Below are 16,349 nucleotides of genomic sequence, written 5' to 3' on the forward strand. Positions count from 1 at the left end.
GTTCTTAAAGCCTTTAGTGATGTTATGAAACCAAGGATTTTGATAGAAGGGGCCATGTGTGTGTACCACACTTCCACCTGCCAGGGAAGCCTTATGTGTAAAATGGGACCTTGTATGTGTGTTGTCTCTTTCTCTGTCATCCATCTACTGTGACAGGAAGGGATCCTCTGAGAGCTGCCTGGACAGGAATCTGAAGGGGTTTGCTGATGTATGTCATGGAAAATCCCATTCCTTCCTCTATCCAGATACACAGCTGGGTACTTCAGATTATTCGGTCCCAGCCTTTGAAGAAGCTGTTTTGCTAATTTGGGAGCAAAGCTTTGCTGCTCATAGATGAGAAGGGTATAATGAACAAGAACTTTGAAAAAGCAATGTGCAGAGATCAGGTCTTGAGGGCACAGCTTTCTGTTTGTTTGAGGTTTTCGTTTTGTCTCATTTTAACTGGGTACTCTTGTCAGAGAATTTTGAAGTAGTCTTGAGTTTTTAGGACTGCAAATAACATGTTTTATTGCTCTTAAAATAATAGTCTTGTGACAGGGAAAATTAATCAGTTCAGGAGAGAAAGGAGCCTTGAAGTAGCAGGCTAGAGTGTTTGCCTTTAGCTGGTGTGATGAGCTCTATTAACCCTGTGTCAAGTAATCATGACACAGTCGTGTACTGAGGGCTGCTTAGAGGCCTTTTCTCACTTCCACTGTTCTCACCTTCCTGTCACCCCTCCCCATCAGTGGCCTCTTGTCCCTTGACTGTTGAGCCAGTCACCTAGTAAATATTTGCTAACTTTTCCACAGAAGAACATGACATTTGCTTGTAAGGGCAAAAGCTAAGAACTGTGATATTTCTTCTACAGTCCCTTAGAGAAATTGAAACTATCCTTGAGAAGGCAAACCCATGTCAGCAGATGGTAAAGAAGTAAGAGGAAGCAAGGCTTAACTCTGAGTGGGCATCCACTGGGCATTACAGAACGTGTTTGTTCTATCTAAGAGGCTATGGCTAAATTTTAATATCTGATGTTACTGAAATGACTGCCAGGAGGGCTCTCAGGTAGGGCAGTTCTTTCACAGTTGGGATGATATTGCAAGGTAGGTAACAACATCCAGGCATTTGATACCATTGCAGAGCATTAGTAGAAGTGAGCAATGAGTTTACCTATCAGGACAAATTAAGAAGGTGAAGTGTCCCATGAGGCTTGTCCACACTGTTAACTTTGGCAGTAGTTCTGGAACCTATCACTCCATAAACTGAAGCAGGTCTGTCAATAAGCAAAACATAAATGGTGTTTCCCTTCCCTGAAAGGTACAACATTCCTGTTTTCCCTTTTCTGCCTTGCCATATGCTCTTGCAGAAATAAATTCATTTAGCTCTGTTCCAGTCTTTAAAGTGAGTTGTAATAAGTCACAGGCTTTGACAATTCACCTTTCAGTTGTGGAAGAGCATAATCAATCTGAATTTAGATGGACTAATAAAACAGTGCAATATGCAGGGATAAATATACTGTCAGATGGAAAGAAAACTTATGAGATTAATAACCTAAGCCTCAGAATGCAGTAGTGGAGTGGAAAGGCCTCTGCATGGTACAGTGAAACAAGAATGAATGTCCTTCCAAGGATGACTTCTTTGCTTATCTGTTTTAAATAATTGCCTGGATGAGATCTAACAGATGGTTAGTGACTTCATCTGAGACCTTGAGCTTCTGGGTAGGAAGGAACCGATTAACACAATGGTGCATTTGCCAGGACCAGAGAGGCTGTGGCCATTGGTTCATGTCATTTGTGCTCTGTGTGTTCATCTGGGGTGAATGTGGTCATGATGACACACTGTCCCACTTGTCTTCATGCTCCAGGTCTGAGGTGCTCTCTCAGAGAACAGAGACATTGGATTACATTCCTGAATGTCATATGAGGCACATCCATGTCAGCAGAGATGATTGTGCAGACATCTCCCTGCCCTTTATTGTGAAAGTCTCTGCTAGAGACAGGAATTTGTCTCAGAACTAGAGAGCTTTTTCTGGCACAGACAGCCTGTTCTTTCCTTATTTGCTTTCCTTGGGTATGGGGTCCTGCATCCATTTTCTCTGCATCATCGAAGTCTGGATGCATTACTGCTGTGTGATAGGGGAAGGCAGCTGGGAGAGGCAGCAGCTGTCCAGGCAGGCTGTAGGCTCAGTTGCTGAGACCAGTTTCCCTTACCTTTTCGACTCTACCATTGCAGTGCAGTAGCCAGGACTGCTGAAGGAAGAGAGGAAAGGTAGTGCTGACCTAATATTGTTGAGATGGTTATATTATGTCAGCACTACCAGGCATTTTCTGTCTGATATTTATACAACTGCCTCTGTACATGCTGTGCAAGTGAATTTAATGTTATGTACCTCAACATGAAGACTATGCCCAAATTAAGCCTACTGGCTGTGGGATTCAGCTCAGAGACTCCAGACAAAGCCCTGTAGTCAAGAGGCAGGCTTGTGAGCTGTGTACGTGACTCCCCCCTTTCCTGTGATTGATTGCTTGCCCAGCTTACGTATGTTTCATGCAGTTTAGTTATGTTACTACTGCACATACAAGGCTGCCAGCCTTTTGAAAGTTAGAAACTATGGACTGACTCATAAGCTTGATTTTAGACAAGCATTTTTAATATGCAAGCTGATTTTTCAAAACAACGTGGAGAGCAGAGGTGCCAGAGATTCTGTTCTCTTGTTTAGTTCTCCCTTGTCTAAAAGTGTGACCTTAAATATGTGTTACCCTTACACTTACAGAACCAAATCATTCTTTAAATGGGATATTACTCAGAGGTGCCTAACAGACATGAGTCCTTCTGCTTTATTCAGTTCTCTATTTAATCAGGACATACTTAATCTTAATGGTGCCTTATTAGGCTGTTTCCCAAGGCACCAGATTAGCATAATGGTATTAAATAGTGGTGACTTCTGCCTAATCAGGGTAGAAAGGTAATATGTTTGTTTCTTCCTTTGCAGGACCTGGTCTGTTCAAGCTCTGTGGAAGTGGCTTGGAAGGTGTTGCTGACTCTAAGGACCTTTCTGGAAAGAAATGAGGATGTCCTTGTCTGTGACCTCCTTCGGAGCCGATTTTTACAGATTCTGCAGCAGCTTCTGGTAGAGAGCAGCTCAGCCACCCTACAAGGTGACCCCACCTCTGTGATTTGGTCTTGCTATGAGATCAACTAGCTGTAGGAACACAGTCTGGGATAAAGTGGTTTTGAACTGCTGATGTAGCTTCAGTACTTACCTGCATGGGGAAATTTATAGACAGAACTGTACTAATTTAGTTTTGTTTTTTAGAGATTTATTTTGAAGTGAGAGCCTTTTTTCTAATTTAGGTTGTTCTGGCTTCAAACTGTGATTGTTAAACCAAAGCAAGGTTATTGTATACTGCTGTCAGTGTTCAAATGGAGAGCTGTGCTGGTAAATCTTCCTGCTTGAATAGGGGCCCAAGTGGTGGCTGAAAGACATCCTCCTTTTTGCCTCTTCTTTGTGCAAAACAGCTGGGTGTGCCTGAGGATACACAGTTCCCAGGACACAAAAATCAGGAGCAAGGATTGAATTATTCATTATATTGATCCCCAAACAGGGACTGTGGTATCACCAGCTCTTACAACTCTAAGTCTCTCAAAGGGAGTAAGGCTGTGACTGGGGGAAGTCCCTGTTTTCCTTACTAGCCCTGTCTGTGATTTTGGAACTGTTGTCCCACTGAGAAAGGTGCTGTGCAAACCAGTCTGTGGGCTTGAACTGAAAGAGGGAGCAGTGCTAGGATGTCCTTGGCTACTTCAGGATAGAGACTTAGCACAACTTTTGCTTGTTCCTGAGGAGGCCACTGATGCTTTTAACAGCTCTGCTCTCTTTCAAGTGTTTTGTTGTGCAGCAATTGGGATGGATGGTAGAGCATGAGACTACAAGATCATCTAGGTCTGATCTTGTTTGGAGTTGTGCACATTTGAACTTTGTCCCTCTGCTGCTGATCTAGGGATGCCAGGAACTGTGGGGAGGCAAAGTATCCATTTCCTATAGTCAGACCTATTGCTCCAAACCACTGATGGTGGGGGTAGGACACTGAGCTATAGGAGCTTTTGCAAGATTTGAGCCCTTCTGCTGCTGCTAATATGTGGAGCTCTTCTTTGTATTGCATCTTGAGCTTGTTAAGTGACATCCTGGCAACCCATGCAGAAAGTCAAACACCAGATGTACTCTGGAGACAGACTTCCTTGTCTCCCAGCACACAGGCTGCTCTGTGAGGCCTGGGGTAGTTAAGTCCGGGGGATCTGCATCCCTATGCAAACAGTAGCCTGCTTTTAGACAAGAAGGAGGCCCAACGGTGGGACTTCATCAGGAATATGTTAACATTAAAGACACCCATAAGTGTTTTCTCCTCAAAACTGAAAACTCATGTGCCTTTGTGAAAACGTTTACTGGAGGTGATAGTTGCTTGCTGTAGGTGTGGTTGTACACAGTACAAAATCTTAACCTGTTTACAGCACTGTAAAAAAGTGAATAATAGGGAGAAGATTGCTCTGTGGGATTGGTGGTCTAAATAGCCCCATTTTCCTTATATACAGGCCCAATGTGTGAGGTTCTCACTTCTGTCTCTGCCTTTCCTTGTAGGATGGGATGGACAGCATTTTTCCAGTCTCACTAGATGGAGGAGAACAAATGCTGTGCAGCTGGGCTGCTGTCAAAACTAACAGTAATGGTCAGGTGGGCAGGAAGGGAGCAGTCTAGAAAGGGCTAATGACTTCTAGCTTATTAGCAGTATCAATTTCAAAGTGTGAGCAACATGCTCCCTACATAGCTCATGATGGGTGTGAATGACCCTAGCCTCTTTTCCCCCCTCCTTTTTAGCTGCTCCTGAAATGGTGTTGGCAGGATTCAGGTGTGGCTCAGGCCAAGCCAGAGTGACAGAAAGGGGACCTGGTCCAGAAGGGACTGTAGAGATGAGAATAACATTGAGGCTCTGTGTATGTGTGTGTCCTTATCCTGCAGCCAGAAAATTAACAATTCCTGGCACACTTTAAGGTACAACAGTTTGGAGTTCACTGACAAGCTGAGCTGTCTGTGCCCTTCTTAGCTAACAGAAACCTGCCTGTTTTGCTGAGCCTTCTTTTCCTGGTGCAGCTGCGGAGCAAGGGCATGAGGGAGCTGGACAGCACAGACTTCAAGCTGCTTCACCAGGGTGAGTGAAGCACTTCACTTCATCTTCTCCCAGGGAAGTGTTTGTTAATTGTTCCATAAGATGATTAGGGGCTTGCTCTTTGTCCTTTGAGAGAAGATTGACCTTGCATTGTAGTAATGGTTGCTTTGAGATGCTTTCATAGCCAGAGCATTGTAAAGAGTTGTGGTAACTAACTCAGTTAACAAGGCCCAGGTTCTCTTCCTCTTGCTTTTACAATAATTTTTTTCTCTGAAACCTCACAAGGTGGCCAAAGTATTCCCCTGACCATGACAAGATTTCAGGGTCAGTGACTGTCGTTGGTTTGGCACGTGACCACATGGCTGCTGTGCTTCCTGAATCATTCCGGTCCATCTTGCTGTAACAGTCTGGTGGGGCTCAGGCCACAGTCTTGTCCTGTTAATCAGCTATCAGGAAGTCTAGTGAAACTGGGCTTTCCTTGGAATGTGAATCCAGAGTATATGGCTCCCAACCAACTGCAGGGCTGCACTCCACCCCAAAGACAGAAGAGCAGGCTGTGTTTACCATACCATAACCTGCTGCCTTGTCTGGTGATCCTTACCTGGTGGCTTCTGCCTTCTTACTTGGCTACTGAAGGTTCATATAGCTGTGAAAAAAGAATAGATACTAGGAGGAAAGCTCAGTTGATCCATCTTCCCTGCTCTGACAAATTGGTTTCTCCAGCAGACTTTGAAGGACTATCCCCTTCAATTTGAAATGTTTCGTATCTCAGAGCTGCCTGTGTTGCCCTTGTAAAGAAGTGGTGTTTCTCAGACATTCATTAGCCAAGGGAGCTGGGAGTGTGGAGGAACCACAGCCTCTTTATCCCAGCCTTTTTAGCTGGTGTGATTTTAGAACACAGCTCAGCTTCTCCCAGGAGCCACAAGCCGCTTTTGCTCTTGCTTTCTGCTTTTTTTTTTACCACACAGCTCTCTCCCTACCCCAGCCACCCCATTTATTCCCCCCTTGGCCTCCCAGCTGTGTTCTCTAGGGGTGGATGTGCAGGACACTCTAATGAGGCCTCTTAGATGGAAGGGGCATGTTGACGTGTGTTTTCTGAGAATTGCTTACTCAAGTTTTAAGCTCTCCAAAAGATCTCCAATGACAGTTTTGCTGAGCCCTGCAGTCCTGAATTTCCCTGTCTAACTCTTACTAAACATTGTTGCTAAGTGTTTGGTGGTTACAACAAACATGACATTTTACTCCTGGTGTGAGTGGAGGAGCGCAGCTCTCCATGGCTTTCCCCAGTCTGGTCACCATGAGAGACAGTCACATCATTGTTTATGCTTGTTCTAGGACTAGAATCAAACTCACACTGCGGAAGCAGATAACTCACACTGCAGGTTTTTCTCGGTGGAAACAGATGACCTTAAGTCCATTGCTCTTGGATTCATTACTGCCCAATGTGATATATGCACTCTAATACACCTTTTTCAATTCCTCTCCCCACCTTTGCACTCATCGTCCACTGCACTGTCCACTCTAAAGCAAATAGTGTAGAGCAAACACCTGTTGCTTTGTCTGTGCCATGCTGTGTTTATTTTCACTTAGTCTGAATTCCCTCCCCACTGACTGACTTCTTTCATTTGCTGAGGTGCTCTGTTAAGTGGGTGTCCTTGTTACACCTGTTCTTTTGTTTCCAGTCTGTAATCTCTGTGGGAAATGCAGACCAAGGGACACTGACCTCCTGCAGCCATCCTTGAATTTTCTGTACTGGAGCCTTCATCAGACAACACCTTGTAGTCAACAGAGAGGTGAGGGAAGGTTGTATTGATTGCTAAGTTAATTTCAGTGAGGTTGTAGCTTGACACAGACTGTGTTCTAACTGTCTTAGCAGGTAAGGTGGATGTTTCCCCATCCAGACACAGCATTGTAAGTAAAGACCATTTCATACTTTGGATGAGGTTTTTTAGGGTTGAGAAGTTTGAGGTTTTGCTGCCTTCTTATGATTCAAGAATTGTCTGCTGAAAGACAGAATCACTGTATTTTTCTTGTTAATAAACACAGCAGTGGGCCTTTGGTGCCTAGCTTGAAATATCCTGGTATTGTCATAGTTCAGAAAATTAGACAATACTAGGAAAAAGCTCTAACCGACTTTCCTACTGTGTTGTTTGTTGATTAGCTGGCTGAGCAGTTGCTTGTGGTCTGGGAGATGAATACCAGTAGCTGGACAGCCTCACTCAGATGAGCTGTAGCAGCTGGGCTACCTCACTGCAGCAGGGGTGTGCTCTGCACTTCTGTTGTGCTTGTCAAGGTGGTTTAACCTGTGCCATCCCATCACCCTCTCTGATTTTGTTTCTCTCATGCAGCAGTGGCTGTGCTGCTCTCCAACGTGTCCTTGCTGGAACTCCTGCAGAAGGTTTTGGAATGCACCTGGCTATGGTCCCCTCCTTCCAGACCTGACTGCCTGTCATCTGAAGATGCCTTGCTGTGCTCTGGATGGCTGTTGGTGGCATCCCTTTTGCTTTATCAGCATCGCTACAATACTGAGGTTAGAACCACTCTAAACCACTCTAGTGTTCAGAGTCAGCACATGGATAAACCTAAAAAATAAATATGTGTGTGTGTCTGTGTGTGTATATATATATATATATATATGAAAGTGTTTTGCTTTGGCCTATAATCTGTTTGTGTTGATTTCTCTTTTGTTATTGTCCACAAGTTATTCCCTGCTGCACCTCTCCAGCAGGACTGGAAGGTAGTATGTCCCTGAAGGTCTGAGACATGAAACATTGAAGAGTTAAAGAGGGGTGCAAATCCTGTAGGGAGAAGTACATACCCAGCCTTCCTGATCCAAATCACTTTCCTCTTCAGGACAAAGCAAAATGTATTTTAAAACCTTTCTCAAGGGAAAAACGGAGGGTGAAAGGCACAGCTCCCATGTTGTAAACTGCTTTTTTGTTACTAAAATGATCAATAGTGAGATAGAATCTATTATTGGCAAGTAAGTGTTCAATATTAGCAAGCTCTTACAAATGTGGGCAGCTGTCATTGTATTTGATGCTTTGCAGTCCAACAAGACATCTAAGCTGGAGTTGTCAGCTATTAATGGAATTACAACTTCGAAGGAAGCATTTTCCAATGCCAATACAAGGGAAAATGTTTCCTTTTGAAGTATCTACCCAAACCTCTCTTGATATGGAGTTAGAGAGCATGTCATGAGTTGTGAGCTCTGCTCTTGCAGTTATGCCCAGCAGAGTATGCTCTTTGGGAGTTGGAACACCTGTTTGCAGATGATAAAATCACATTAAGGACATGCATGCATGTGCACAGAAAAGCAAGGGTTGGATTTCTAATACTGAGGGAAGATGTTTTCCAGAAGACCAACCCAAATCAGGTCTGTACCCATTACTTTGTCAGCATGCAGCCTCTGCTTAGGGCTTAGAGCATGGTACTTGTACAGGCTGTCAGCTGTGGGAATGCAGCCCGGCCCTGCTCTGGGAGCTGCTAAGTGCAGCCTGCCTCTCAGTTTCCAAGTCAGGGCTGTGTCTGGCGCTGTGCCAGTCCCAAACGACATTCTAGTGTCAAGTGTCAAGTATTGAGCTTCATCTTGTGGGACTGATGCTCTCAGCTCCTATTGATCTTTGAAGTGCAATCATTTAGCAGCTTATAAACCTGTTGCTGGGTTTTATCAATACCACTGGCTTGATGTGCTATAATATACAACCCAGAAATGTGTTTGCACCAGAGACGAGGACAGAAACTGCAGATACAGCTGGGAAATTGAAATGCTTCAAGACTGCTTCAATGTTTCTAATCTTCACCATTTCTAATTGTCAGTGTTTCTAATCTTCTGTTGAAGGGGAAGAAGCAGAAGTCACTTCTCTTGCTTCTTTCTGATGTTCAGTGTAGCTGGAGCTGCACAAAGCTCTCCAGCATGAGCTTTCGCATCCTGGAGACTCTCATAAGAGCACCTTTGTGGCTGTGAATGTGAGCTCATGACAGGCTATCTCTCTGAGCCTGCAGTTTCTTAGAGGAGAACAGTGGCTTCAAGAGATGGCCACATTCATCTCAGGCTGATGTTAATAGTGAGGACTTGCCTGGCCATAGCCAACTTAAATCTTAACTGTGTTACTGCTGCTGGCTTTACCCTGTGAATAAACAGGGCTCATGGGTGGTAGGCTATTAGAGGCTTTGGCTTGTCAGTTCTAAGATGAGTAGCCACTGCCACCATGTTGCAGAAGCTACTCCTAGTTCTCTGTGGAATATTTCTCTCTTCAGAAGAGTATTTAAAGGAATCAGCCCTGTGATCCTTATGCCTGCTTTCCCATATCACCTCTCTGGCTTGTTGGAGAGTTTGAACCCTTCTGGTGTTCTCTGAGGCTTCATGCCCTTGCTTTTGAATGGCTGTTCTGTGAAGAAAACAATGTATTGCAGATTTCCCTCTCAACCCACCATTCCTATTTCACCGAGTTCCCAAGTCCCTAAACTCTTCTGCTACTTTCACCCATGCAATAGTTCCTGTCCCTGGGCTCTCAGCAGGCCCCAGCTCTAGCAGGCAAGGACAGCTTCTGGCCACTGCTGGTTTTTGGCTGCCTGGCTCTTCAGTCCTGCTGTCTGGCTCTGTGGCTAAGGTAGAGCCAACTTGGTGGTGGCTGTTTCTGCCACTTCATGTGCTTGGCAGGCTGAGAGGCACGTGCCAGAGGTCCTGCAGGAAGTAGTAAGAACAAGACAGACAAGGTAGGCTGTGATTTGGAAGCCGTGCAGCTCAGGCTAGTGGTGAGTGAAACATGAGGGTCCAATGATATAACTCTCCCTTCTGTATCAGCGTCCTGAAACCCTGCTGCTGTCCTCTTGGGTTTCAGTGGTCATCATAGGGTACTGTCTAAGAACTAGAAGTACATAATGGAGCTTTCTATCTGCTCCAAACCAGCACCACTTTTCTATTTAATTCTCTTCTAGGTTCACCAGACACTCTCTGTGGACCTTACAGAAGTCCTGAATGCAGTCATCTTCAGGAATAAGAAGCCAATCCTGTTGTTAGGTATTTTGCATCTGTTAGGGGGATTTATCTGGAAGCAGCCACTAGTACCATGATAGGAACAGCAAGGGAGAACTGGTGACTATGGAATGGAATGGTGGGGGTGCTGGAGGGAATCTGGAAACTTTGGTCCATTTGACTTTGTTCATGTGTAACTGGTGGTGAGAAGGGACAAAAGGGAAGTTCTGCAGTTGTTCTGTGTTTGGACAGATATTCCTTGGAGGTTGGTAGTGGCATCTGGAATTGAGTGTGAATTGTGTTAGTATCTTAAAGGAGATTAACAAAGAAACTCATATTGCCATTCCTACATTGTCTACATTCCATTGTCTACAGCTTTCGGCAGCTACCAGACAACTCTGGTGGGCTACTAAGCTCACATATTCTCTCATCACCCTCTCCCATGCTATTGCACAGGCACCAACACACAGGGTAGAGCAGAGAAAAACACTGACACACACTAATAAGCATCTCCCTGTCTAGTGAGCATCATGCAGTTCCTGAGAGCTGTCCTGCGGCAGAACTTCTCCTCCTCCCTGCTGGTGGTTGTTGGCCAAAACACAGCCCCAAGTGCTACTGAACCACAGCCATCATCACTGCAGGACACTGCCCTGCACCCCCTTGCTATGCAGCAGGTCTTCTCACTTGTTGTCAGTCTGCAGAACCTTCTGGTGCATGTCCAGTTGCAGGTATGTAAAATATGACTTCTGGAATAGTAGTGTTGGGCTTCAAGCAGGAACATTAACCTGAGGAGAAACCACCCTGCTGCAGAATCAAAGGGGCTGCCTGCTTGTTTTTCCTTCTCCCTGCATTTTCCATCCCTTACAGACTTGTGATGAGGAGGAGGGAAAATGCTCTTGCTGCAGCAAGTGCAGTGAGAGAGAAGGTAAATCAAGCTATGCAGTACTCCCTGCTGCTCAACTGGGTAGCTGAAATTCTGTGTACTAAAGACAATTTCTGTCTTCCCATCTCTCTCTCTGCAGGGATGCCACATCCATAGGGACAGATGTGGGAAATGTATAACAAATCCCAGTCCTTCCCCCCTGCCCCTGACAAGGTGCTTTTGCGGGTAGTGAGTGCATCAGCATACATTTAACTTGCTCAAGTGATGCTGGGCTCCAGGGGTAGTACATCGGTTTCCATTTAACACTTAAGCTGTGTTGGGCTCCTATCTTTATTCTTTGGAGGCTGTTACTTATTATTTTTAGTCTCAAAATAAGTAGTTGTAGCTCTGTCTGGCTCCTTGATGTGACAGATAATTTGCAGCACATTGCATTCCTTGAAGGAGATGAAAGGTGTTATTTTCCTGTGCTGCATACTCTTCTGATCCTGGCACTTTATGAATTTTCCTCTTGCAATAGCTGTTGACTGGGGTTTTGTTTTTTTTTTTCTTTCTTTCTTTCTCTTGGTATTCCAGAAATACTTGCTGCTCTCTCAGGCAGTGGTTGCCTGCCTAGAAACCTTAGTGGAATACCTGTATGTGAAGAACCAGGATGTTGGTAAAGTCTTCATGCTCTTTCTTCTCCTAGTTCCCCTCCTGCAGTGATTTTGAGCCTTTGTTCTCTATCCAGTAGCGCTCCAGAGAAAATGTGTGATGAGTTTATGCCAAATAAGAAAAATTATTTGTGTGCCTAAAGTTAATATTGTGCTTTGTGGGATGAGATCACAGTGCCTGGCTCCCCTGTATGAACCTTCACTTTGGCTCTGGACACCAAGATGCTTTCCAGAAGGCAAAAAGTAGTTCTGCAACCCTGTAAGAGGGAAGGGTTTGGGAATGGAAGAAGTATAGGCATAGTCTTTCACCTCCAGGCCGATTGTATCAAACCTTTAGACCATAAACATATGGGAGGGAGGATCTGAACATGATGTGTCTTACAAAAGGACAGTGTTGGTCATAGTTTGGCCCTGAAGGAAGGGAAGGGAGAGCAGGATATTAGGCAGCCTTAGGGAATGGAAGATGGAAATTCTGGATTTTCAGGGGTGAATTCCAACTTTGGTTTCCAGAGTGCATGTCAGACCTAATGTATACCATTTTTCAGTATAACATAATATCACTGCATTGTACATTTGTACCATGTACACTGTTGAGGGGGAAGAATAGACCCTTCTGCTATTGTCAGCCTCCTGCCATGAAGTTCAGGTGCTGGCTGTGTTCTTACACCAGAAAGTTCTCTGTACCCTGATGTGTTCATTTCAGTTGTTTAAACACCAACAGAGGAGGGAATGGAGTGAATGAACACCAGGCAAAAAGGACACTGGTGGGAGAGAGGAAGTGGTTGGATAAAGATGTAATACTGCAGATGAATGACAGCCAGTAGCTAAAGGGAGACTATTAAAAGGCTGAATTAAAAAAAAAAAAAAAAGTTTTGGGGACGCTCTGCTAATTTGGGATTAAACTAATGAAATGCTGCTGCAGCAACAGCTGAACCTGTCACTTTGGCTGCTGTGGTGCTGAAGTTCATAACAGCAATAACAAGTCTCCTTATTCCAAGCAGAATGAGGGTCATAGCTTTATTTGGCTGAAAGATGCAAGAACACTGGAAAGAGTCTTTCCTGGACTCTGCCTCTAGAAGTTGACACACTTGAGGCTTTCCAAAACCCTCTTTTGGTCCAGAGATATTTCCAAATGTGCAGAGCAGGCTCCTGCACAGTGCTGGTACTTTCTCATTTTCCCCAGATGAAAGATATCCCCAAAATATTTGATATTATTTTTCAGTGTTGTTTTCCTATAGAAAAGATTCTTGTAGTGGCAATAGGGAGGTTATGTGACTGCCAGTGGAAAAGAGACCTTTTCAACACTCTGGTGTTGAAAACTCTGTTAAGTTGCTATAATATAACAAGTTATATCAAGCTGTTATATATATACAAACTGACTTTTTTGTCCATCCCATGCTCCTAACCTGTACTAAATACAAGGTAATAATATTTTAAGTTCAGCATTCAGTGAAAGACTTCATGCCATCATAGACTTATGGCCTTACCTAATACATGTTTTGTTATTGTGTATATTCTTCAGTAAGAGCATTTTCTCTACTGACTGCATTGCCACCATCAGCCTGGCTGGTCCCCATCGTCCACTGTCTGATGCAGATCCAGCCTCAGTTTGTTCAGCTTCTCTTATAGGGCTTTCTGCATTACCCAAAGGGTATTCTGCAGCTAAATAAAAACTGAGGTCAGGAGTGTTGTCCTCAGATTGAAACTGGAGGGTATTATTTTTAAAACACCAGGCTAAAGATATTCTCTCTCTGTTTTATGACATACACCCCAGGAGAAGGTTTCTCTTCCTGTACCAGCACAAAGATGGACAATATGTATTTTCTGTTTTGAAAAGCTATTAAGCTTTTGTCCTCTTGACTGAACTCTTGCCCAGAGAGTGACAGATTAAAAAGCAAGTAAGAACAGTGAAAAATAACCCTTTAGTGTTTCACAGCATGGGGTCTAGGAGAGAAAACTTGGGATCAGTATTGAAGACTGTCCTTAGCTGGGTTCAGCCTGTCACTTTGGCAGTTTTACAGCTGTCTTTGATTGGCTTCTCCTTCTCTCCCAGCTCTGCATGTTGCTTCGCAGCCGTGGCACCGATTCCTGCTCTTCACACTACTCAGTGGGGGCCAGAAGTCCTTTCTGCAGCCAGAAGTTCTCAGGCTGGTGACTCTGGTGAGCAGCAGAAGTGTGGGCTGTTCCCCATCTTTCCCAGTATTTTGGCACAATGCATGCGAGCTGGTTATTGGTAGTTAACCTGCTATGCAACACAGTCTCTGATACTGCTGTGGCTTTGCCTGGGACTGTATTCCTGCCCTCTATTAATAATGATACTTTAAATGAACTTCCACACCCTGCAGAAACTGACTGCTGTTATTGAGCACCTCCCATTCTTCTGGTGTTGGTAACATTTATTTATATCATCTAGGATCCCCGGGGAGGAGAGGAGAAACTTGCAGAGACCATGCAACTGCTGTTACCAGTCAGGGAGCAAGTTGGCTGCTTGGCATTGCAACTTGTCTCCCATCTCGACCTTACAGACCTGACTTTTCAGGGCAGGGAGTTAGTGCCATATTCTACCCTGCTGTATGTGGGGTCCATGGGCTAGAGGGGGAAGGTGATCCTACCCAGCAGAAATACTGAAGATGTTGCCCTCATGGCAGTGAATGAGAGGAAGGGGTTATTAAGGTAAACCATCCCCCTCCAAATATAAGATGGGTCTGTGAATATTTGCTGTTCTTATTTCAGTTTTAGAAGGTTACCTCATTTATTTTAGTTCCTTCACAGCTTAAACCAAAATAAATCTGGCTATAAATCAGAGCACCATCAACATAGATATTTGCACTGGTTCCATTAGAAGTGGTATAAAAATCAGGCCTGTGGTTAAGGTGCTGCAGTAATGGTGCACAGAAGAGGTCTTTGCAAGTGATGAGTCACTGTTGCACTCTGTGGGTCTTCCACTGTTTAATGTCTGTGTTTTTTCATTTGTTCAAGTTTGTGAGATATCAGAGCAGCAATATTATTTCTCAGAAAGAAATTAGCCAGATTATTCAGGAGGCAGCAGAAGCCAACATAGCAGAGCTGCCTGAGACCACGTCTCATGCTCTTCGCCTCTTCCTTTCTCAGGTAAGAGAGCAGTGACTGCTTAGGAAAATGGGAAGGGAATCCCTAGGTGTTTGCTTTGGCCTTTGAAGATCTCACTGGTCTGTGTGGAGATGAGGGGGGGAGTATGAAGGAAAAAGCCCAACAGTTTTATGTTGTTCTGGAAATCATTCTTTTTTTCTGACCCCTCAGATTCAGAATAGTCATTACCAGGTGGAGCCAGAACAGTCAGAGGTCATTCAGACCTTGCTGGATCGGCTCTTGGGACAGAGGACCGTGTGTGTAAAGCATCAGGACATTGTGTATCCTTTGGTAGCTAATGTGTGTGGCCGGTGTAACAGAGGTAGAAAGGATGCTTAATTTGCTGCTCCTTCTCCTGTTCCAGCTGAAGGCAAACAAAATTGAAAAACTCTGAGTGCTTTCTACATTTGGCTAACTGTGGGATGAAATACTTCATCATGTCCTAATCTGAGAAGACATTTCAGAAATGAGTAGACAATTGGGATTAAAGAAGGCTCTGTGTGCTGCGCTTGTATTCATCTATAAAGCAGAGGTGGTCTGATGAAAGAGGGGCAGGCTTGGGAGTCTCTGGCTTCAAAGCAATAACAATCCCTGTATTGATTTCCCTGGAGGAGGAGCAATGAGTTAATCTCTGTTTGCATGCCATCTAGTGCCAGTATGCCCATGAAGTAGTGGAAACCCAAATATGACTCAGGCACTTTCAAAATGCAGAGAGTGTTTGGGAATCACTGAGTGGAATTACCAGATTTTATTCTGTTTGGGCCTAGTCTGCCACTGTGAACTAAATCCTCTTCTCTGGAGATAGAGGAGAGGCCACTCCCAGATGCCTTGTGGAGAAAGAGGGAACCTGATGCAGGATTTGTTTGTTTCTCAACCATTTTTTGCCTTCCTGTTTTCATCGTGCTGCATTGCCTCCGATGTGTAGCAGTGATGGAAGTGGACATGGCAGTGATTTCCTGTGGCTGTGGGGACTTCCTTCACTGTGGGGCACTGTCATCAGCCATGTGTAGGGTGTGGTGGGTGAGGTGTTTGTCCTGTCAGGAGTAGCTTGTCCTCATGCTTATCCCCAATGTGATGTTACTGCTCTGTTGTGGAACAATCAGAGGGCAAGTTATCCTGGTGGAGGCCATCGAGCCCCACAAAGTCTCTCTCCACTCCCATTTTGCTTCTTTGTACAGGGATGAAGGAATTTGGATGGGAGATTTTGTTACATTGCTGAAGTTTTTTTTTAATTTCTGACTTTTTTTATGCATAAAGAAACCTTCAAATCTTGGTGGTTAGGAAGGATCTTAGCCCCACTGCTGCACTTCAAGTGCATCTATGTGAATAAGATAGTCATGGACATGGAAGACAAAATCCTCAAAATGGAGCTTTGACTTTTCTTCAGGTTTACCTACACTGATGTTTCTCATGCATGTTGGGGAGTGAGGTTCCATGGCTTGGGGGTTGGTTTAGTAATGAAAACCTCCTGTCAGTGATATATCAAATGTGGGAATTCCCATAGCATGCACGCCTTTCTTTTGGTTTCCACTCATGCTGTCAATGACAGATGTCTGGGAAGCGTGGCAGTGTCCCTCTCACACATTGGAGATTGA

General features: G+C 44.5%; 1 protein-coding gene across 1 annotated transcript in view; it reads left to right on the forward strand.

Moving 5' to 3' along the window:
- MEI1 (meiotic double-stranded break formation protein 1) overlaps window positions 1-16,349 on the forward strand; it is a 38,188-nt gene extending 21,839 nt beyond the window's left edge. The window contains 13 exon segments of the mRNA XM_030959758.1: window positions 2,969-3,134; window positions 5,073-5,177; window positions 6,818-6,928; window positions 7,484-7,665; window positions 9,799-9,854; window positions 9,943-9,997; window positions 10,077-10,158; window positions 10,636-10,841; window positions 11,570-11,651; window positions 13,700-13,806; window positions 14,626-14,757; window positions 14,926-15,035; window positions 16,304-16,349. Coding sequence (XP_030815618.1) covers window positions 2,969-3,134; window positions 5,073-5,177; window positions 6,818-6,928; window positions 7,484-7,665; window positions 9,799-9,854; window positions 9,943-9,997; window positions 10,077-10,158; window positions 10,636-10,841; window positions 11,570-11,651; window positions 13,700-13,806; window positions 14,626-14,757; window positions 14,926-15,035; window positions 16,304-16,349 — 1,440 coding nt within the window.

The sequence above is a fragment of the Camarhynchus parvulus genome, chromosome 1A (assembly GCF_901933205.1).
Source record: "Camarhynchus parvulus chromosome 1A, STF_HiC, whole genome shotgun sequence".
NCBI classification, from domain to species: domain Eukaryota; kingdom Metazoa; phylum Chordata; class Aves; order Passeriformes; family Thraupidae; genus Camarhynchus; species Camarhynchus parvulus.